The sequence below is a fragment of the Contarinia nasturtii genome, unplaced genomic scaffold (genome assembly GCF_009176525.2).
Source record: "Contarinia nasturtii isolate CC-2019 unplaced genomic scaffold, AAFC_CNas_1.1 Cnas_scaffold_1037, whole genome shotgun sequence".
NCBI classification, from domain to species: Eukaryota; Metazoa; Arthropoda; class Insecta; order Diptera; family Cecidomyiidae; genus Contarinia; species Contarinia nasturtii.
Window position 1 is genome coordinate 7441531 of NW_022198383.1, and position 23593 is coordinate 7465123.

At 34.3% G+C, this 23593-nt stretch overlaps 4 protein-coding genes across 12 annotated transcripts; 1 reads left to right on the plus strand and 3 right to left on the minus strand.

Annotated features, from left to right (window-relative positions):
* Positions 1-202: 202 nt before the first annotated feature.
* On the minus strand, positions 203-1858 carry LOC116344079 (farnesol dehydrogenase). The gene is made up of 6 exons (XM_031772462.1): positions 1685-1858; positions 1440-1602; positions 1223-1349; positions 764-899; positions 513-650; positions 203-382 (listed from the first exon to the last, which is right to left on the minus strand). The coding sequence occupies exons 1-6, from the start codon at positions 1814-1816 to the stop codon at positions 341-343; spliced, it is 738 nt and encodes a 245-aa protein (XP_031628322.1). The 5' UTR covers positions 1817-1858; the 3' UTR covers positions 203-340.
* A 2573-nt stretch (positions 1859-4431) lies between these two features.
* Positions 4432-5948, plus strand: LOC116343807 (protein YIPF1). Its single transcript, XM_031772057.1, has 5 exons — positions 4432-4787; positions 4858-5066; positions 5129-5329; positions 5408-5464; positions 5587-5948. The coding sequence occupies exons 1-5, from the start codon at positions 4544-4546 to the stop codon at positions 5890-5892; spliced, it is 1017 nt and encodes a 338-aa protein (XP_031627917.1). The 5' UTR covers positions 4432-4543; the 3' UTR covers positions 5893-5948.
* A 30-nt stretch (positions 5949-5978) lies between these two features.
* LOC116343805 (AMP deaminase 2) lies at positions 5979-16782 on the minus strand. Of its 7 annotated transcripts, none has more exons than XM_031772054.1 (17): positions 16596-16782; positions 16262-16369; positions 11301-11439; positions 9351-9479; positions 9093-9277; positions 8879-8923; positions 8136-8472; positions 7941-8053; positions 7659-7876; positions 7560-7585; positions 7047-7475; positions 6941-6982; positions 6616-6868; positions 6458-6540; positions 6361-6388; positions 6217-6288; positions 5979-6151 (listed from the first exon to the last, which is right to left on the minus strand). In XM_031772054.1, exons 2-17 carry the CDS (start codon positions 16341-16343, stop codon positions 6068-6070), a joined length of 2265 nt encoding a protein of 754 aa, XP_031627914.1. In that variant the 5' UTR covers positions 16344-16369; positions 16596-16782; the 3' UTR covers positions 5979-6067. The 7 variants fall into 7 exon arrangements, with proteins under 7 accessions (XP_031627914.1, XP_031627913.1, XP_031627909.1 ...); XM_031772053.1 differs by having other exon boundaries at positions 16262-16568; positions 16666-16768; XM_031772049.1 differs by lacking the exons at positions 16262-16369; positions 16596-16782 and adding exons at positions 12624-12873; positions 14251-14377.
* Positions 16783-17298: 516 nt separating this feature from the next.
* Positions 17299-23593, minus strand: LOC116343852 (transmembrane protein 94). 3 transcript variants are annotated; one of them, XM_031772126.1, is made up of 17 exons: positions 22936-23592; positions 22363-22846; positions 22154-22306; positions 21656-22064; positions 21177-21578; positions 20939-21098; positions 20476-20572; positions 20344-20409; positions 20146-20269; positions 19387-20080; positions 19106-19316; positions 18798-19034; positions 18441-18740; positions 17981-18374; positions 17825-17918; positions 17604-17759; positions 17299-17535 (listed from the first exon to the last, which is right to left on the minus strand). In XM_031772126.1, exons 1-17 carry the CDS (start codon positions 23088-23090, stop codon positions 17463-17465), a joined length of 4209 nt encoding a protein of 1402 aa, XP_031627986.1. In that variant the 5' UTR covers positions 23091-23592; the 3' UTR covers positions 17299-17462. The 3 variants fall into 3 exon arrangements, with proteins under 3 accessions (XP_031627986.1, XP_031627987.1, XP_031627988.1); XM_031772127.1 differs by having other exon boundaries at positions 20981-21098; positions 22936-23591; XM_031772128.1 differs by lacking the exon at positions 17604-17759 and having other exon boundaries at positions 22936-23593.

Genomic DNA, 23593 nt, shown 5'->3' on the forward strand with positions numbered 1-23593 from the left:
ATATACCACAGATGCACGAATTACCAAGTTCCATCAAAGTAAAGTTAGTTCGACGGAAGAATAGAGAAATCTGTAAGCCCTTTAAATCCCAAGAAACTTGAATAATATATTACAACGAATACGTAGCTATGGACCACAACCTGTTTGCATTGAATTGCAAGTCTGTGAATGGAGTGGGGGTAAAGAAAACTATTAGCAGCGCTTTTATCACATCCGTTCGAACATCAATGGAATGCCTTCAAATGGTTTCCCGTCATTTATTACTTTTCAGAAACGATTCAAATATATTCTCTATCTTTCAAACATAAATATTTATAAATTTGCGTCTCGTTTGGTCGTCTTAACAATACTCTGGCACTGCTTGCAATATAACTTCTTCCACCTAAAAAATTAATATGAAAAACAATTTTTCGTAATAAATGTTTTTTCTGGGAGAAAATATGTTTAAATTGACGAGATGAAAAAAATGAATGCAACTACAAATGGTAAAATTGAAGTAAAATAATTCATACCTGCGTTTGCTCGGATGTGCTGAGTGCATACAATACTGCTGCAGTTACGTCATCACATTTAAGTCGTGGAAGTCCTGCACAGAATGACGAATCATATGCCGTCAAAAATTCGGTATTCACCATCCCTGGACTAATACTCTATCAATATCAAAATTGAAATGAATCACATTTCAAAATAATTTTGGAAGGATCGCTCACATGAATATGACATTTTAAATTTGATTTGAAAAATATTAATTGGATTTATTTACGGTTAATTTAATATTGGCTTGTTGGAATGCTAGTTCCTGTCGAACGGTTTGCGTTATCGCCGTCAAGGCGAATTTACTTGCTGGATACACATTGAAGAGTGGCACTGGAAGATCGGGAATTCGATGACCCAAAACACTAAGTAAATATACAAATATCATGTCAAAAAAAGCAGTTTTATATCTTTAGAAATGAAATAAAATGTACAATGAGGTTGTTCATGGTGTATACTCTTTTTTTTTTCTAATCAATTTTCAAAAAAATTAAGGTAACTATCAAACTCGAAAATAAAATACCACTCGGCTGCACGTGATAATGACAACGTGTTAAAACGAATACATGATTATATATTGAGCAATGCCATTCTAATTAAATATTTTAAATGGAAATGAAAAGCGTGTTTGTTGAAATGCATGCTGATGTAACTTAATTTGTTAAAATTGAGTAAGAAAAGCATGTACCTGTTTATAACAATAATATGACCGAAGCTTCCATTTGCCTTAATCAATTTAACACTTTCACGGATGCACACACATGCAGAAATCACATTAACATCAAATGTACTTTTAAAATCTTCGGTTTTACTCTCTGCAAATGAATTCCATTTGAAATGCCACTTAATTAATTAATTACATATGGCATGCCATACTGTAGAAAATCAATAGTTCTGTGCCATACCTAACAATAAATCGGATTTTATGACCCCGGCATTATTGACGAACACGTTCAAATGGCCGAATGTATCTTTAATCCATTTAAAGACTTCCAACACTTCGGTTTCATTTGTTACATCACATTTTTTTGCGATAATTTTGCCGCTCTGTATTTGATTTGTTAAATCCTATCGCGAAGTTTAAATGAAATCGAATTAAGAAAATGTCAAATCAAATATGGAAATAAAGCAATAAAAATATGATACACACTTGAATCGCTTCGACGCGACGGCCTAGCCCAATCACAGTTAGACCGGAATTTGCTAAAGCTTTTGTAATATTTGCGCCGATTCCTGTCGACGATCCCGACACTAATGCCACTTTTCCTTTCCATTTATCCATATTGCTGAATACACCGGATGCCGCACAAAACTTAAATCTCGATTACTGTTTTATGGTTGTTATGCTTTTTATTGAGAGTGTGCGACGAGGCGAGAGAAAGAGTTTCCTCGTACAAAGTTATAGTGTGGCGTTTTGATGAAAACGATACAAAGAGAGATAGATAAAACGGTCGAGACACAGATTGTAAACAAGTGAATTGTTATGATTTGTCTTGCGATTTTAATGTTGCTCTTCTTGTATAGTTGTTGTTTATTTGTCGTTGGTGAGCGTTCGTTGAAAGACTGTACCAGCTTTATTGGATTTCAACGCCTTTTATACAAATTTTCCACATAATAAACTCTTGTTTTGTGTTCAAAACGTCTGTTTCAAATACCCAAGCAGAACACATTTGTAAGTTTCGAAAATGAGTGCGGGTGTATGTGTGAGCGAGTGTCTATTTGTCACTATGCTTCGGGTTTGAGTCTTCAGCCATATGCATATATAAGTACGATGAGCAACTTGCACTCATTCATATTTGATGTCTGTGATTTAACAACAACCAATAAATACTTTACATATTAGTTTGGTCTCTTTTACGGATTCAATATGTGAATCAGGTTCTGTGTAAAAGTTTTTACAAGTTGCATTTTCCTTCTTTTGCCATATTAAAAAGTCGATTCGACACACACACACACACACACACACACACACACACACACACACACACACTTTTTAATGTGTTTTAAAACGAACGAGGAAGGAAAAAAAAAACAAAGTTCTTACTCGAAATTCGAAGCCGTACAAGTGGCTTAGAGTCAACAGTATTTTACATTTTGGCCACATATAGACAAGTGCACGAAATCGAGTCACACATTAAGAAAATTGAATGTCACGACTCATTCGAATTTAAACATAACCGCAGCTTGTGTGTATGTGTGCACCTCAAATGCCAATCAACTATTTAATTAATGCCGCCTTTTTTTTGCAATTAGTTTGATGTAACAATGTTTGTCACTTTGGAAAACTTCAGAAACGAGAAATTTTACTCGACAAATAATTGCAATTGAATCGACATCAAATATTCTATTTAACTTACGAAGTTCAAGTTTACGCTATCAGATTGTTAAACACAACAATTGTAGATGATTTTTTCTGCCTCTCTCTCAATCATCATCAATCTAATTTAAAGTGATTTAATAAAATCTCGTTTGGATTGCGGTTTCGCAAATGGTAACATAAATCGAAATATTCCAAATGAATTATATTGAAACGCATCATCAACATACGTCTTTCTTTCTCAAATGTCGCGATTTCGTTTTCAGCAAATCGCTTCACTTTGTCACCTAATCTCATTTTAATATAGAGTTAGAGTAAACAATACAAATTGTTGTGTATGCATATACGCTTCGGAATGAAATCAATAAATCTGCTAATGTGATATAAATGGCAATAATAAATTTATTGTTGTTCACTGTGACTTTTGGTCACACGATATTTTATGTTAATTCTTTCATTTGTCTATTTGGTTCCCTATAGCGTTATTGCTTTTTGCATTGTGTGTTATACAGATGGAAAAACTCGAAAATTATTTCAACAAAATCTTATTATCGCCATAAATTGAAATAAATCGCTTTCGATGTCATTTCGTTTTTTTCTTCTTTGGGTTGCTTGCATTTTCGGCGAATGCATTCTTGGTTATGGATCCTTCCTAACTTATTGAACGTCGGGTCTCTGAACAGTGCATTTGTTGTGCAAAGATTTTTGTTGTTTTGTCGCGTATGCAATGCTTATAAATTTTTATATTTCGGGTTGATTCTTGGCATTTTCTTGTCGATACAACTGGTTTGTGTGCGCGAATCGATTCAAATGCACCGCAACTACACCCAGCAACTGACACATTATAGCTTATTTTATGGTTGTGTGCAGCTGGTGAATTGAATATAACGTGAATAGAGGGCTATGTTTATTGCGGAACTTTTCACGCTACCATATAAATTTTGTTAAAGCTTTTATAATTTTAGTAGTTTCTTGCATTCAGCAGCACGATCTTTTTGGTGGCGCGCGCGCGTGTGTTTGTGCGCGTCAGTTCATTTAAGCTGCACAACAAATTCTCTGCACCCAATAGAACAAATTTATTCTACAGCATCCAAGTCATGTTCGAAGAAAAACTGTGCCATTCGAATAGAAAATTGATTGTATTGAAACCGAATGGAAAAGATAGAAATGAAAATTTAGTTACACTGAAAAATCTATGTCTATCTCTCTTTCTCTGTTTTAATTTGCTTTACATGCTCAATTCGTAGAATAAATTGCATGGATAATACACAACACCTCTTTTTCTACAAACGAATGCCATTTCATATGTTTTTTTTTTGTTTTAAATAAATAAAACGCTTGATGGCCATTTCACCTCGAAGATCTTCCAGCGGTTGTTTACTATTTAACAAGCAATGATAATCATAAAACGTACAATTTATATTTATCACAATGATACATAATAAGAAAATGAGTGAAATGTTCATCCAAAAAGTGAGTAGATTTTAAATGCGGTATTTGTATGATGAATTCACAGAGGGCAGCACACTAAATCACATAGAATGACATAGACATACATATTGACAGCCATGAAACGTCACAATGTAAATTTGTACAAATAAGACATAACAAAACTAAATCAAGAACGAATACGTGTTATTTCATTTTTTCGGCGAATAAATTTTAAATCAGTGCAATTACTTTTATTTCAAAATGAATTCCGACGATTTACTATCGTTCAAAGAATATTCACCAGTGCATGGAACACAAACATATGGTGGAAGTGCGGAAATCAATGTGAATTCGCCGAATCGACAGCGGTCACCTTATCAAAATGCCACAACAACATCAAATGAATCGACCACTAACGATCCACTCCAAGATCTTATCAATTCGATGAGTGCAAGTGTGAATATTCTACAAAATGAAGATCGTCAAAAGTCGTCACCATTGCATGGTAAGTACAATCGAAATATTTTCCATCTCGAAAACTGAACTAAATGACTTTTTGCGCATTTCCATTAAAGGTGCAGATGATATTGATAGTAGCCCAAGAAGTAATCATTCCATATTCAGCATTGAGTTTTATCAACAGTTTTTTAATGTTGATGCAAACATCGTATGGGAGCGTATTGTATCAGCGATAGTACCACGACGCGCACCAGTTCACTACATTAAGCAAGACATTGCACCGAATCCCGATTTATATGGACCATTTTGGATTGTTGTCACTCTGGTAACATTTTTACTTTTCAAAACGAAAATGCCATTTTATAAATTGACATCCGATTTCTGAAGGTATTCTCCATTGCCATTGCTGGAAACATAGCAAGTTATCTGAATGATGCGAATGTAAATTACGAATGGCGTTACAATTTTAATCTGGTATCAACTGCAGCAACAACCATTGTCATTTATGTTATTTTGGTACCGTTTGCATTGTGGGCTGCATTCAAATGGACAGCACAACCAGTTGATACTGAGTTGATTCAAGACGAGGTAAATTTGAAAAAATTCTGCTTATGAATGAATCAATTGACATGATCTAACCTCAAAACATCTCTTTTAACATTGCAGAACGGTGTTTTCACACCAAGTTTACTGACCTTAATTTGTATCTACGGCTATTCATTGGTAAGTTCTTTGAAACAATTTTCACATTTGATTCAAATGACTACTTACTATCTTGAGTATAAATAGTGCAAAGGTTGTGTGGTTTTTTAAAATAAAGATTTGTTACTTTTTTTCTTTAACAGGGCATCTACATTCCTGTGTCGGTCCTTTGGGTTATTCAAATTTCATTTCTGCAGTGGTTGCTTGTCTTTGGCGCTGCATTGTCAACTGGCACCGTGTTAATAATTATTTTAAGTCCAGCACTAAAAAATTCAAAACTATCTATTTTCTTGATCGCCGGAATTATTCTGGCACATTTTTTGCTAGCGGCTGGTTTCAAACTTTTATTCTTTCATATGCCAGACCCGAAAGTATCAACTACTACCATTGCAGCTGTCACCCAAGCCGCTGCCAAAGCCATCGTAAATGCCACTGTCAAACCGTCATAAATTTCAATAAAACATTTCATTTTACTAGTGAATAAAAGTGATGTTTACACATTTTATAATTAATTTTATTTGATTCAAAGAAAGAATTCGTATATTATTCATTTATTTGTTTTTTTTTTTAAATACATTAAATATATTATACTTGAAATTAAAAACAAAATGTGGGTATATAAATTCATTTTATGAGGTATTTGCTAAAAATGTTTGTCAACTCATCTATGAGCGTCTCGTAACGATATGACACACGAATATCTGGCACCTAAAATTGTATAGAAAAAAAATGAGTATGAATAAAACCATTTGAATGTCATGTATTGTATTTACATTTGTGCGAGTAATGTCATTTCCAGCGACGCCTTCGCGTGTATAGTTTGGTCCTAACCAGTGGTGTTTCATCTGTAATTATCGAATTTGAATGAGTCAATATATTTTATCCACATTCTGTGAGACAAGAACAAAAGGACCTACCTTATGAGGGAACCCGGACATAAGAACGCTGGACGAAAAAGAATAATTAATTTAAAAATATTCTTCCAAATCAAATTGGATTGAATGAAATAATCACCTGTTTCTTGCCAATTCACACATATCACATGAACTAAGTTTCCATACTTGTGCAGCAATACTATATTCTTCCATCAGTGGTTCCTAAAATTTCACGAACAAAATCGATTAATGCTAGAGAACGAAAAAAAAACGGTATGAAAATATAATAAAAAAAACCTTAGTAAAGTGAAATTGAAGTGGATCGTCGGTACTTAGGGAGACACAGAGACCTCGTGCCAAGTACTCGGGAAGTGGATTTCGATGATAGTTCAAGAACAATGAGTTATTGCTGAGCGGTGACATCGCAATACCAATTTGAGCCAAATAATAGAGATATTGCAAAACAGGCACTTTGCGCAACAATAAACCGTGTGAAATATTTTCTGACATCAAAAATCCACACACCAAATGCTGAACGGGACCGGCTTCCCTACAAATGAAGAATAAATTTTTGATTTATTGTATTGAAGAAAACAAAAATATTATTTTATGAAGTACAAACCCGCAATGAGGCCGCAAAACAAATGTATTCATTCCACGCTCTCTGCAAAAAGAAATAAAAACTCATTATTCATCGTGAAGTACAATTTTTTAAATGAAACACATACTTTCTGAATTGATTCAATACCGTCATATTTGCATACATATAGTAAATATAGTATGCATATGGTGGATTGTCTTCGACAGTCCATTCAGCTGGTACAGTAACGTCACGATCAAACAAAGGATTCTCCGGTTTCGATTCATCGTCAACGCTATCGAACCCAATGACATATTGTAAGAAACGATGTAGTTCTGGATGCTTTTCCGGTTCGTTGGTCGCTTCAAACAATGGCAAAAATATATTATCCATGATCTCTTGAAATGAATTCACAATGTTGTTTGTTTTGAAGATATCATATAAACGTGGAATTTGAATCAGCCAACGAATGTTATCCGAATAGACATCTCCATCAATTGCCCATTGGGCTAATTTTGACCATTCTTCACGATTCTTTCCATAAATTGATAGACGAAGTTCGGCATTTTGATATTTTCTATGCGACGGCGGGGAGAAAAAGTGATGATTTATTGCGGGAGTTCATAAAAAAAACAAGTAAAATAAAAAAAACCATGCTTACGATTCTTCGAAGTCTGATGCCACTTCCTGCAAATATAAGAAATACATTAAATTTTCCATTCATTCCATTTCGATATTGTTTTATATTGGAATAATTTACTTTGATAATTTCTGCAAAGTATTTTCCATTGAGATAATTGTCTGTTTTCAAAAACACTTCACGCAATCGTGATTCACCAATCGGGTTGTATTTCGCATTGAATTTATCAAAACGATGAAATGTATTTCGATCTGCATGGACGTCCAACATATCAACAGTAAGATCATAGGTTGTCAAATTCATCGATTGGAATACATCGGCTAAAGTCATTGACTTTCCTGTAATTTAAAAACACAAATCAAATATATATTGTAAAATAAAGAACATGTCAAAGACACACACCTTTGGTCACTGTAACAACTTCGTCGGCATTATTCTTCAATGTTTTTTTGATAAAACGTAGCAAATGTTTTTGATTCATACAAGAAGCAGCGTGAATATGTGTATCGACTTTACTGTAATGGAATTAATGAGTATTACATCACTCCTTTTTCTAAATTCCAAATAAGCATGAGTGCGAAGAGCATGTATTCTTACCGAATATTATAAAAATCCCTGTGAGGAACCGCTTTTTGAGAGGCTAGTTCACGTAGTTCGTTCAACAAAACGTGCAGTTGAAACTTAGAATTCAAATAGCTGAGCCGGCGATAGCAAAATGATTTAAGTGGTCCGTCGGCCATCATAGCACATATTGAGTTCATGTCTTGAACAAAATCATCCAATTTTAAATACGGAAAATTTACATTATCCGAACATTCGGCGTCTCTGAACAAATTGAAAACACCGTCAACAGCCTTGATGTGATAGCCAGCATTTCCCGGAAATTCAATAGACCATGGATTTTTTGTTGTTGATGGAGCGTGAACAGAATGATCTGTTGAAATGATTGTAGTGAGGAGACCGAAAGAGAAGAGAAAAAAGTTGAAACTATCGTATATTATTACATGGAATCAATTCTTTGATTGATTTATAATTCGTTTACTTTGTTATCAATCCACATGCTTACAATGAAACACAAAGAAAATCGACATAAATTTATATTTACTTTCATTGCGAGCTCTCACAAATTGTATTATTCTATAATAAATTACGAACCAACGAGAATTTTTAAGCTTTTGTCTCATTTTGTTTACTATCGGGCTAAAACCGTTTTGTTCTCTGGTCTTTCAAAAACATAGATACACAAAAAAATTAATAATGTACAAAAATTAATGCAACAAAATTACGTTTCAGGTATACAAAAGACATAATATGTATCGCAAACCCATCAAACGAATTACCTTTCGTTTTCTGAAGTCTTTTTCTATGATCTTTTACGTTGTTTACTGATAAAATAAAATTTTATATCATATCATGTGTATTGTGGAAAATAAAAAAAATGATAAAAATGACGGTCAAAAATTCAAATTCTATGCAACCCTTGATTCTACGCTAAACATATCAACGACCATTCTGAATATATAATGTTGACTGAAGAAAATATAATTAACCCACCTGCTGTGGTACGCTTATCCTCGTATTCAACAATGTCGGACATCGTTTTATTGTGCACGGTTCGAAGAAATCGTTCGGTTGTTTGTGGAAACGATTGCAACGATAGACTCATGTAACGTTCACGAATTTCAAGTGCTTTGATAATTAGGCTGGATGCATGCTCCAAATCTTCCAAAGGTACACCGCTATAAAATGAACATTTTATCAAATCTCTTTCATTTCAAATCAATTTTGTTTATTGTGATCAATTTTCGTTACCTTGTATCTTCGCCAGATATTGAAACTCGTTGAAAATGTGGCACAATTTCATGTTCATCAAATTGAATATCATCACTTGTGTGTGCCGTATCTCCCAATCCGATTGTAGATTGCCTATCTTCCAATGCCCTGCGATCGAATTGAAAGAAGAAATTTTAGTAAAATAAGACCGAATTATTTCAATTAATTTAAAAAAAAACCAACTCAATTGCATTCGAACGATTCAGTTTGTGATTGCGAAATATGAATTCAGTATCCATTTGGTGTGATGGTGGCGCAACCAGGCGCAACAACTAATAATCGAAGAATAATGTCATTGAGAAATTGAGACCGTTCTACTTTTGGTGTATGCGCATTACAAAAATTGAAATGACCGCACGACCGTGTGATAATTAATTTACCAATTCTTCGGCAATTTGTTTGGCTCAAAATAATTGCGTGCATAACACATTTTATTGACAAATTAAGACAAGATACACACTGCAAACATCTCTGCTCTTAGGCGATTCGTGATAATTCACAAACTTCGAATGTGCGTTTCAAACCACTGACATAAAGTTCAATAAACGCAATTTTCTCTGACCAGGCACGGATACTTTGCCATTGTGTTTTACTTATTCCATTTAAATTGTGTGACATACAATAGTAAAGACGGAGAGAGGTGGTGTTAGAGAAATGGATATGAAAATTCACCTCGTGAACTTGACACAAACAGACTTTCTGCAAAAGAAAAGTCACGTCATCATAAGCCCACGCAAATATTTTCCCCATAATCGATTCATTTCATTCAACCATTTGCACGGAATTGAATACCGTGCCGCGGTACAAATGCACTCGTTTATGAGACAGAAATTCCAGGGAATCGGCACGAAATGTTTGGAAAACAACAACGAAAAAAAAACAACAACAAAAATTGTGTGTTTAATGGGCATTCAAATGTTCACTAAATGGCGTCTGCTACTCAATAACCAATGCCAATCGAAAATTACTTAATTGAATCGCACAATGGCTCAGTGTACAAATCAATAATTCTTATACTTTGAGTTCAACTTCACAATTAATTATTATTTATTATTCCACTTATTTGGATGGTGTGGTTAGACTTTTGCTCGACTATGTTATAACATTTGGAAAATGTACGTGTCGGGCGAGTTGGCCGTTAGTTTTATAGCCAAGTAATTTAAATACAAGACGAAAAAGTGTAACCGATGAATGTTTTGTATGCAAATTTGTTTGTATTACCATAAATTTGTGGTGTGCTTTTCTATTTTAATTGTTCACTTTTCAGTGGTTTTCATGGACCTTTTTCCGTGTATATGCTTTGCAAAAACACTACAGCATATATGTTAATTGCTTATACAAATCGTAAATTACCTTAATGACGGACGTCGAATAACGGAAAACTGCTGTGGCTGTTCAAGACATTGTAATCGATGGAAAACAAATTTATCGATATCGATGTCATTTGAAAACATGTTTTAAATTGTAATTGAAAATCTGGATTTTCTTTTTAACTAATAAAACTCTATTTTTAACTAAGAAAATACACTAGCGTAACAAAATGCGACCACCACTGATGGTGAATTGAACATTCATTGCACACGACACGTCAATATCAATGGCTAAATTTCAACTAGTAACGATAGCTCCATTGAACAAAACATAAATTGTGATGACGGACTGTGATGATGAAGAAGAAACAAAGACAACCAAAAACAAAGTAAGACATAATCATGAGAGTGTAGATATGGTGTTTCATGCAAACACTGGAAAGTAACACTGTGAATCGAAGCGAAACCTTATTCATTTCACGGCAGCAACAAATGCACCCCAACGAATGTTTTTTCTTCCTACGTACAAATCACGTTCAATTTTATTCGCATCGCGCACCACAACACAACTTTGACAGTAACATTATTTGAAAATAACGGAAATAAATGTGACACTCACTTTACATTCAAATGGCGTTGTATTTGCAGCTTCTTTTCTATCTGCTCGATTGGAAACTGAGGTACCTCGTATGGTGCAGAGATTTCATTTGGCAACGGATCACCATCTGTTTCGCCAGCTATCGAAGGCGACTCATTACCTATTTTTTTTAAACCCACAAAATATATGAATGAGATAAAAGTATAAATAACAGAGTTATCAATATTTTTGGAAGAAAAAAAAAGTTGTGGAATCCTTATCAGTAAATACACATCAAAATATTTTCGTTCAATTGTGAAATCACATTTTCTCGAGATAATCGGAATACATTTGATTGACAATACGTTGTTATAAACAAGCATATTTGTGATAATTCTCTTCCTTTTTTTGACATAATATTATTGCTATTTATAATCGGACAATGCGTTGTCGTCATTTCGAAATTCGCTATCGTACTCTCTCTCTCTCTCTCTCTCTGCAACATTATTGAAAACAAATAATACCATTATCTTTATCAGATTTTCCAGAATGGCCGATTTCAGCTTCACTTCTTGATTTTCGTATGCCGTAAAAGCTCATCATTTTATTTTTGAAAATACAAAACTCACAAAAAAAACGTCGATTTTTCAAATAAAATCTATTCTCAAGAGAAATTAAACTAAAGTGAAATAAAGTAACACTGTTTAGTCCTATTTTCGGAGTGATCGTGACAAGCAGCAACAACTAACTGATTTGAAATCAGCTGCGATAATACCCACTGACCTCTAATTTGAATAGAAATGGATTTTTTTTGTTTTCGTTCCGAAAAAGTTATGTGGCGTCTAACACAAACTTTATGTATACGTACGTGTGTTTAGTCTCATTTGGTTAGATTTCTATTTGCTAACATGTTTGTCGTCATTTGGCACATACAATGCTTCTGACTGTTGATAACCATATCAGTTTGATTTGTTCTTTGTTTGCCCATTTATATTTATATGTTAGTTTTACATGCTATAATTCGAGTTCAACAGCATTGCGTAGGGTCTGACTGAACATGTTGAGCGTCTTGAATGCCCCAATATAAACAGATCTTATTCTAATTTTTTTTTTAAACAAACAACGTTGCATACAATATAAGCGCCCTTACGCCGTATTACAAAGTACTGACCATACAGGCGCTGTGCATATGGAGTGTAGTATTTATAAACAATAACCAGAATATAAATCGTATTGTTTGAACTTTCAAGTCAACGCTATATTTGTAAATCGATGAGTATGTAAATAATCGTACGTATATTTTTAAATTTGTAGTCAACAAATGAATAATGACATTTAAAGCATTCGCACTGTTACAATTATTACCTAGACGAGATCTATCAAAGTAATCGACGCGTATGGTATGTGGACTTCTCGGGCTTCTTGGTGTTCTTGACGGTGGTGATGAGGCCTCAATTGGAAAATCAGTGAGCGAATCAACAGAATCAAGTCTGACAAGAACACCCCGACTGCTCATATTTACACTCAAAAACGTAGAACACTTCTTTTAAACAATTTTTTTTTGAAGGGAAGTCGGTTTGCTAAGTTATCACAATATTTCCTTCACTTTGACTATCTGTGGAAACGAACAATTTATTCTCTTTTTTGAAAATACTAAAACCAAAGATTTCACAATAAATAAAATTGTTTGGCGCTAAGAACTCAAGTTTAGGTGACATAGCCTCAGTATTTGCCAATCTCAGTTATAAGAAAATAATTGAAATGGAGTGCCATCAAAAGCTGTCTAAAAAATAGAAGTAAACACTGCGAAAATATATTATGATTTTCTAGACGAATTCTACTTATGTCATTTTTTATTCTAATTTTGCTTTGTTTTTGCTTCGTATTCATACTCAAAATTCAACTGTTTCAAACAGCCTGTTTGACGCATCTTGTCGTATCCAAAATGTCAATAATCACGTTAAATATTTGGTGTACTCTTTTTCTGAGGTTGCAATTTTCACAATTGCTTTGTTTTTCAAATGCGTTCATTCTCGCGTGGAATATAAATTGGATATAATTAGAAAAGCGTATACCATTCAAATATGCTTGATTTAATATTTGCACATCAGTTATATTTCATGGGCGTGGGGTATTTTTTTTATTCGTTAAATTCAATACCAAACCTCTTTATTATTTTCATTTCGAATGATTATTTGAAAAAAAAAAAAAAATGAGTCAATCAGCTGCTAACCGAATACTCATGAATAAGGTTAATAACCACACGATTTGCGAATGTTTGTCGCCGTTGAATGCATCGTCAACGGGCATGACAAAAACAAAACGAAAATCGGTTGTTTATTTTAAGATGCACATGCATACAAAAATACGTTTATAGCGTTCAGTTCGACGAAACTTAAAACGTAAATGAATGATTTTCGCACGCGAAAAATAAATGATTGTAAAATATATTTTTAGCGTGTGTCTTAGTCGCCGTCTTGAAAAACAAACAAACAAAAACGATCGCAAGGCAGCTCTAGATGGTGCTGTACTCATATTGTACTACACATTTTGAGGGTGATTGATTCAGATGGAAATGTATGAAAATGGCCTTGTCAAATATCAAATTATTGTAAATTGAAATATAAGTCGTGTAGCAAACAAATGTGATCATATGACCGAATGCAAAAGTAAACAAATATTCTACAGTAAAAGTACAGCATTTTATCTGCCCAATTGTAATCAATATTGATAATGGAAAAAACTTTTCACACAATTTGTCTAAATGTTTTTCCGTCAACTTGTTAAACGATAAATAATGGATTTTGGCATTTTATCGATTGATTTCATTTTATGTTTGCTTTCATCCAAGTGAAAAAAAAATCTCTCGATGTGTCACGAGACACTGACAGTAATAATGTTTGAGTTCTTGGCACCATACAATTTTCCTGATAATTTTCATTGCATTTATGTCAATTGAACATGTTTAATGCGAATTGAAAACACTCGTTACCACTTTTTTCCACTGTAAATTATGAGTTTTTCAACTTTCAAACGAGCCAATTTATTGAAATGATCTTTTTGCGTATTTACAATGAATCGCATTTGTACATCGTTCATCTGACGAATATATCGAACTGACAACGAGAACCATTTAGATATCTTTTGTTCTCTCACTCTTTCGGTCGACGCAAACCGATAAAAATATACACATGCACAACGTATATATCGGGCTACTAAACGAACAAATGAACATCTATTATGAGGCACTGTGATCGTGTGTGACTTTTGGTTTCGAATACCGGCATATACACACATTTGCTCACATTTACCGCTTCATTCATGGTGTCCAATGCAGTGGCTAATGCTTTCAACATTGTGTGTTTACAAAATAAAACACATTTTTGCTAGTGTTCAAAGTGCTATAAATATAAGTCAATAATCAACACTTCCGTAACATTCGCATAACAAAAGCTAAATTTAATTCAACAAACATATGTTAAATTCAAAAGTTTTAAATTCACTTTCGAGACAATTCAATTCGATTCATTCGCATATTGATTGAATTTACACGTATTCAAACGCCAGTTTATTTGCAGACAATTGACGCAGATAAGTGCCATCAATCATAATGCAGCAAACATTCACAAGCCCAATTTAATATTGTACGAACGCGCCATAGTAGTATTATGATTGGTTGGGAAAGCCGCCCAAATGAAATTAATATAACCGATAAATCAAAGACACTTCACATTGATTGGAATGCATGGTGTTGTGCCATTTTGCACCTAATATACGACAATGTCGTTTCTAATGAGCTGAGTGGATTTTATGCATAGCCATAAATTCAGATGTCTCATATTATATTTCACTGGCAATTTACTTTGAAAAAAAAAAAAAAAATACATTTTATGGTAAATTACTTGCAGCAAGCAATAAAACATACCTGAACACGTGTGTAATTTCATAGCGATGCCAAATTTGGCGACTTGACTAACATTCGTTCTCGTTTTTTGTGTGGCAGAAATGTTTTATAATAAACACACCTATTTGACACTTTCGTGCAATAATTTATCGATAAATTGTCACATTGAAAACATTCATTAATCGTGTTAATTTTGTTCTTATTTATTTGAAAATAGACTATTTATTAATCGAAATAAAAAAAATGAAACACGGCTGATGAAGGCGTTGACAATTTTTGGCTCGAGGGAAAAAAGAAAAAAATTTCGTTTTGTTTGGTCTTAACACAGTCATTTGTGTTCATGAATGAATAAATTGCTATTATTCACAATATGTAATACTATCAATCGAAATAATTGAATAAATCCATGCATTGAATAGCCGACACTAAAGAAAGCCATGATTAAGCCTCGCTATTGTAAAATATGATTAAAAGATATATTTGAATGCAGCAACTAAAGATCGTTTCATGATTTATGACAGTCTCCTTTTATTATCAATTGGATGACTTTTATCTGTTAATTTCGTCGAAAGCAGAATAATGGGGATTTGTTTCTTATCATTCTGACACATAACATTCAGTTGATTAACGGAAATTGAATGTTGAAGTAACACACGAATATCAAATAATCAAATTAAAAATTCATTTTCACAATCTCGCTTAGTTGCGATTTCATTTTAATCTCCAAGAGAAGATTATTAGAAGAACGTTTTTAATCGTTTCCACCTAACTCGTTTGGTTATTATTTTTGGTTGAAAATGACGTCATCGATGTTTTAAGTTTTGTTTTTAACACGTTCCAGAAACTCATAGAACCGAGAGAACAGAATCGATTTGACAAACAAACGGAGACAGACAGAGAGAGAGAGATGCTATTTTTATAATTGCGAATGATTCATTGAGGCGCATTTTCTAAGACGCACTTGAAATTGTCCGCAGTGTCGCAGAATGTACACCAATTGGAGCAACATATATCGTCACATATCATATTAATAGTTTCCACAACGCTCCAATAATTTCGCAATAATGTGTACATACTTTACCGATGGTGAATGTCTTACCTGCTTTAAGTTTCTTTGGTGTTTCATCCACATCCATATCCATATCGAACGAAAAAATCGACGGACGAACTTTACTTGTCATTTTACCTGCCCAAGCGGCGAAAAATTCTAACAAGAAAAAAAATCAATTTTTCTTTGTCTCAAAGTGTTTGTTCTTATTACACTTTGATTGAAAGTGCACCGAAAATTGCACGCAAAAATATTTAATGTGTCGATGTTGTTGTTGTTGTTCTTTAATATAACTTTTTCCACTAGTAAATTTCCGAACAAAGAGTTTTTTTTTCTTCGGTATCAACAGCTGTTCTATCTGACAAATAAAAAAAGTTTTGTTTACTTTGTGGAGAAAATCGTTCTTATAAATCGTCAATCGTTCTTTTTCGCATTCAAAATCTACTTATATTCACTTTGTTGGGGATTTTTAATTCAGCAAATATTTTGTTGCGTTAAATCTATTAAAAACAATGGACATTCAATTGAATAAAAACACGCATGCAAACGAGAATACGTGCTTACAGATTGGTTATTTTATTAATACTGCAAAGTAATATACGACGTAGAGGTAAATATCGCATATTTTGTACAACAAACATGAAGAGACAGAGACAAAAGCATTGAGCGAAAAATGAAAAACACACAAACACATGCGCGCAACACGAGTCTGTGTGTACTCGTTTCGGCTCATTCACTCGAAAGCTGGAAATTTGTCTGAGTGTTTTGATGAGAACATTGTATACATGTCTCATTTCTACATGTATTCATTAATTGTCATTGTGTGAGCGCGTATTGGATTGTGATGAGAACCACTGGAATATACAGCATTTATATGGGCCGGTAAATAAACACCAAACGCGATGTGATACATTTTTGTGCAAAACCAATGAGTAATCGCATTTTTATTAATAGTTTTTTATTCAGGTTTGAAAAATATAATAAAAATCTCTTTGACAGTGTACAAAATAGAGCATAAAATGAGAATATGTGACAGAATTAAGGATAAAATGGCTTTTAGTATATTTAAAAAAAAAAACAAAAATTGGTTAAATGCTCAGATCTATTTAAAAACAAAAACATTCTTTAAGTAACTGTAATTTATCATTAAGTAATTCGTTCTTTGTCTTCATGTAAAATTGAAAATAATTCACTGGAAGATCTTGTATAATAAGTAGTCTCTTGACTAAAAAACATTTTGGTCGAGATTGATCTAAAATGGTGAATTCATTCCGAGTTTTGTGCCAAAGTCCAATCTGGCACGCCGCTGATAACGACTGTTTGCTCTGAAAATAGTTACAAAAATATGGTTCATTATTTGTAGAAATGCTCCCTTATCTTCACTTGTTCTTACTTTAACTCTTGCCATTTACAGAATTCGACAATCAAAAACACAATTATCAACGATCCACCGAGAAACAGAATAATCGGCCAATAAATAGAGATTTGCTCAAGAATTTTCTCATAAAGCAATAAATTGAGTGCAAAAATAAATGTTTGAAACAACAATCTGAAATTGAAAATCGGTTAATGGCATTTTGTTATTTGCACAGATAATAAACATGAGATGCGTACATTGCGATGCAAACAGTCAGCCAGGCACTATTTGTGAATGGACTTTTATTCCATATGGAGTAGTCGCGATGAACAAAGCTCATTGAGATTATAACTGTAATATAATGAATATTTAGCATATTAATGTCCAACAGAGATGAGATACGGCATACATACCAAAGTGTAAAATGATTGAATAAAAGATGAAGCATCTTGATGTGTCTTGAATTTCTTTATAGAAATTCTCCTTGTCCAAATTAAGAGCATCGACTGGATGTGACATCAGCATGCAATATGCTAAAACCATTATAATGATTGTCGGGATGAATTTAAATCCATAGGAACATAGCACGTATGCAATAACTTTTGAATCGAATTTTGTGTGCTTTTTTGAGGTTGCACGATTCATAATGTCCGCATCATATTTGTTATTAATTAGTGTGGTTGATATCAGAGGCACTATCACACATATTAAGTAGATAGATGAAAATGGTGTCAGGATCGGTGGAAGTGCTAAACATGCACAAATTGTATTGATTATAGCCAACATGCATCCACAGCACACCCAGAACTATAAATAAAAAGTAAATTAAATTCGATGGGAATTTCTTAAATTTAAAGTTTAACATTCTTTTACCTGAATACAGTTCCACAGTCCATTCGTGAATCGGCGTGACAATTCAATCATTGACAATATCAAAAATGAATCGTCACGACATATTGAAACCGAACACGGAATTGCATTCAATTGACGACTGATATAGATGGGTGATATAGTGGATGTACGATGAAAACGTGTCGGTTCGTATTTCTCGTATTCGAACCACTTTTTATTTTTGACACTTTGGTTGGACGACTGCGTTTTGCATTGCATATTCAATGTATTTCGATTGTTCAGTAGATTTGATTCGGTATACGCTGCGATGCTTTGGCAGACCTAATAAAATAATTAATTTAAATATGTTGCATTTGATATGATTAGAGATATTCAAACCTGAGGATAAAGTGGCTCAATAGCAATACTACAGTCAGCCTGAAGGAATATGTCCACATTTGCCGAACTTGCACTGGAGCCAATGCAAACGACAATCTCACCATAGTTTTGCATTATCATGATCATTTCACGCGTCGCCTCTGCTGAACAATCGGTGAATAAGCTAACAAGTAAGGGTACATTGTCGACATTTTCCAAATGTGGTCGAATATTCTTTATTCCCCGCGGAAGTTTTGCCTTGGATTAAGAGAAATAGAGAATGTTGGATTATTTGATGAATATATTGTAATTAAATTGTCAAAACTCACTCGATTCGACATATCAAAATTGATTGCGGCCGATTGTTCTGTGCTGTCAGTGAAACCGCTAAGCGATCGGCAGTTCTCGTCTTCCATCGCAGAATCTTTGGAGATACGGTGTTTGGTGTCAGAATCAAAACTGCCATTTTTTGGTTCTGGCAATTCATCACTGATTGCTCCAGGAGCTGATGAACTCAAGTTTTTAGTTGATTCCAAGCCACTACACGAGGCATTAAAAAAAAGTAACGTTATTCAATTATTTCGCAAAAAGAAGAAAAAAAAGAACATACGTAAATGGAGGTAGTAATCGATTTAGTTCGGATTCGGTGCCATCTTCTTCAGCATTGATTTCGTTGTTTGACACGGCGGAAGTAACAATTGGTTCAAAATTGCCCGATAGGCTACGTGGTGATGGTGCATTGCTGTGATCATCATTGCTAAGCAATGAGATATGACAGTTCCATCCACTTTCGAGGCCCATTTTTTCGGAAAAAACTCGTGATCGAAGCTCATTCTCTTTGCTAAAATGGACAAATCGAATGCAGGCACGTTCAAGGCGCTCAATCATCGATACCATATCGGTTTGAGCTTGATATTGCATGGTAACCATGCCAATGAACACCTGATGGCATTGCATTTCGAAGCATCCATCAACATCACAAATATCTTCTTCTTTGTTGTCAGAGAATAGCAATGAGTCGGAACTGATTGAATGTTTCAGTTCAGCTGTTGTTGGTTCACAGCAATTGTTGTTCTGGGCACCATCGAATGTACAGTAAATTCCACCACGGTCATGATCACGATGAGCGCTAGTTTTGTATGCAGACTCTGGTGGTAGTTCCATATAGGCGGTTTCGCTTAACGCACCAACAATACCATGTCTCAACGGCCGATAGGCGAATGCGGTGCAATACGATGTTAGAGCATTTCGTTGATAAAAATCTTGCGCACGTTTTCGTTCTTGAGGTCCCAGCGGTCGCAGATCTTTGTAATTGAGGGAAACATGTTGTAGCCAGATGTTGATATAAAAAAATGAAAATAAATCATACCTTGTCCATCCCAAAAATCATCGCAGCAATCTAGCACAATATCGGCGGTTCCTTGTGTCAGCATTTGTAATGAGTTACTTTGCAAATCGCGTATCACAACCGAAAGACAATGTGGAAATGGAACCTTTGTCATATACCAAATTAAATAAATAAGATTATTCTTTGATTTGATTAAAATGAGACAAAAGGAAGTAATACCTTGACTTTTGATGCGATACGAAGTTGGCGTGCAAAGCGAATATCTCTTTTCACTACTTCAGGTTGCTAAAAAAAGAACAAAAAATCTGATTATAATACATTGTGTTGGCTCATTTTTCCTAAGCCACTTACCAAATGCATGTAACTGGCTATCTGTCCTTCAAGATTGAATAACGTTGTTGCCTTTTCAGTAAAACCAATTTGCTTGGCCAATTCACAAAGACATCGCCTTCGATTGTTTCCAAAAGAAAAATTAATGGTAAAATATTTTTATCGCCTGTACTTCTATGGTAAATTTCAAACTTTACGTTACTCTTTCGAAATGTTCGGTGAACGTATAAATTAAAGCACATTTGAAGCAAAAAAAAACAATGAGAATTGAATGATAAAAAAGTAAAATAAAAAAAGAACCAAATTCGAAATTATAAAAATATGCACATTTCTTTATGGGAAAAAATGAAAACGATAAATGAAAATGTAGCCATGCAACATTTTAAAATAATGGAAATGGCAAAATGACAAAAGCAATAATTTAACGGAAAAATCACACATATTTTTATTTTTAGCAAACGAATTTGGTATGTCTAGTACATACCCATGCATAAAGGTATTCAATTGAGTTTCAGTGATTTCATACCGATTCGTAACAGGCACCAAATCTTTGTCTAACGTGGCCACTGCCGTGACATGAGCACAAAATTTTGAATAGTGTTCTTGTGTTTTGCTGTCGCAAGTGTTTACTAAAATGGCTAAGCCTAATGTTTCCGTTCCAAAAATTAAATCGAAAATTTAGTTTTCACACAACAAAAAATTCAAACTAATTATAACCATACCCAATGGCTTCAATGAATCAATATGATTTTTCCAGCTGTGATCATCGAAATCAATGCGGAACGGGCTACATTGATCATGGGTTAAGTCTAGGACTTCGGCAACTGTACCGGGATGTTGATGTGTGTCAATAATTCGGCCGCTATCTCTTTTGTTTGCTGACGCGCTTGCTTCGGTTGTTTTATTTGCGGTGCTTTGATCGGTTTCAGCGATTCTTATTTCTTTTTCAATTTTATCCGATTTTTTGGACTTCTCATGTGAATCAAAGGAAATGTCACTTTCTGTATCGGAGCCATCACGTTCGGCCGCATCACGTAAAATAAATACTTTTTCAGCCGTTGGATTTGGCCACGATAATATTCCTTTTTTGTCGACACAACAAAGTGCTGTTGCAGAGCCAAGGACTAAAATACAACAATAGCATACGCACATAAATACGGCAGAGAGATATACTAATGCACATCATATCATTTATCTTTACCTTGCACCACATTCGAGGAACGCCCCAAAAGCATGCTATAACCTTGCCACAAACGTATCCAATTGAATAGAACCTCTTTGAATGGAAGTTTGGATGTTTCACATTCAAGGGTGGGTGTGTCTAGGTCTTCTTGAAATGACCTTTGTTGTTCGAGCAATGTTGTTGCTTGTGGTTGGGCCAAATGCGTCTCGAGCCGTGCGATGCCCCATAAATTAATGCATATCCACATGACTGGAAACATTCCATTTATGACTGGCAAAATGGCACAGACCGGCAACTCAAGAAATAAATTCATCCATTTGAGTTGAACGTCATCGTATAATTTATCGTTGTAATTCAAAGCAGCAAAAATTAATGTCATTATTAAACACGCGATAACACCCCAGTGTTGAATGTATTTCGTGATAAGCTATTTATATACACAACACCGTTTGAAATAAAAAACCAAATTAAAATTATGCGATTCATAAAATTATGCGGTGCATGAATGTGACATACCAAGTGACGTTGTTCGTTGTAAATAGTTGGCAGACGTTTGGGTGATTTGTCCAAGATTTTTCGCAAATTATCCAAAAATGGTGTCTTCTCAAGAACGCATACAATATCTGGCAGAGGCGAACGTATTTTTGGCCTAGATGGAGCATCCATTGGCTGCAATTTTCAAATATGATTCAAAAATGAACTCTAAATTATTGCAAAATATTTACCTGTGCTATTCCGTACGTTTCACCCATTTTGAATTTTCGTTTTCCCGGCGGTGAGATTTCGCTGCAATCGCCCGGTGCCTGTTGTCCCGGTTTGATTACAATAATGTCATTTTTAACAAGCAGAGCCCATGGCAGATTGACAATTTGACCGTCTCGATATGATAGCTGAAGTGTAACGCACGGCGACAGCGGACTATTTTTATTCGGATAGTTTTCCGCCGTCCAGTCTTTGCACAATCGTTGTGCCAATTCAATTTCATTTATAATCAGTCGCACCTTGCGAAATATTTCGGTGCGACGCAGATAGCATTCGTAGATGACCAGTGTTATGGTCGCCAATAATATGAAGAGCACCCATATTGAGGTGAAATAATGTTTTGTTAGTGCCAAACAAACGATTACCAAAACTGTTGTCAGCACGGAGAACCAACTCAACGGACTCTCATACGCGTTTGCAAACGCACTCTTGGCTGTTGTTAGTAAGCTACGACGGCCATGTTTGAATTATTTCAAAGTTAAATTACTTGCATTTGTATGTAATCAATGATTGTTTACAATGAAAAACTACAATACCTTTCGTTGTGGAATTTCGTTTCGTAGGATTTGACCACCGTTTCAATTTCATCACAGAGTAACCTTAGGGCTTCTTCGGTTTTGTAACCCAAATTGGTGTTATCAGTTGGATTTTTCTCGCTTTGGAGAGGTTCTTCATCCGGTTCGTCGACCATCGATATCAATATAGTTTTTGATGAACAAATCAATTTTATGACTTTGCTGGAGAATCTTGAATGCGATAAAATGCAGCAGCAGCGTTAGAAACACACGACAAAATAAACATACACTCAAAACACTATAAATTTCTCCGGTCAAACATTGTTTTTAATTCCCGATTATGGTCTGTCGATTGCATAAGTTTATTATTTCCGAAACTATTAAAAATTATACGATTTCTGTCAAATTGTTGTGGTTCTGTCAAATCAGCTGTTTGTTACATATTTTTGTAGTTTTTGAAATAAAACGTTCCGATAATTTTAATGTTGCTCTGTCTCGCGTTGTTTCGAATGTTTTCTAATGTTTTTCTTGCGTATTTCATTTTTTCTTCTTCTTTCCATTGATTTTCATAGTAGTGCAAACACATTTACAAAACTCTTGTTACACACTTATCAATTGTGTGTTCCAGTGGAATGTGTGACTTCCAATATACTTGAAATGTCATCGCATTGGAAAGTTC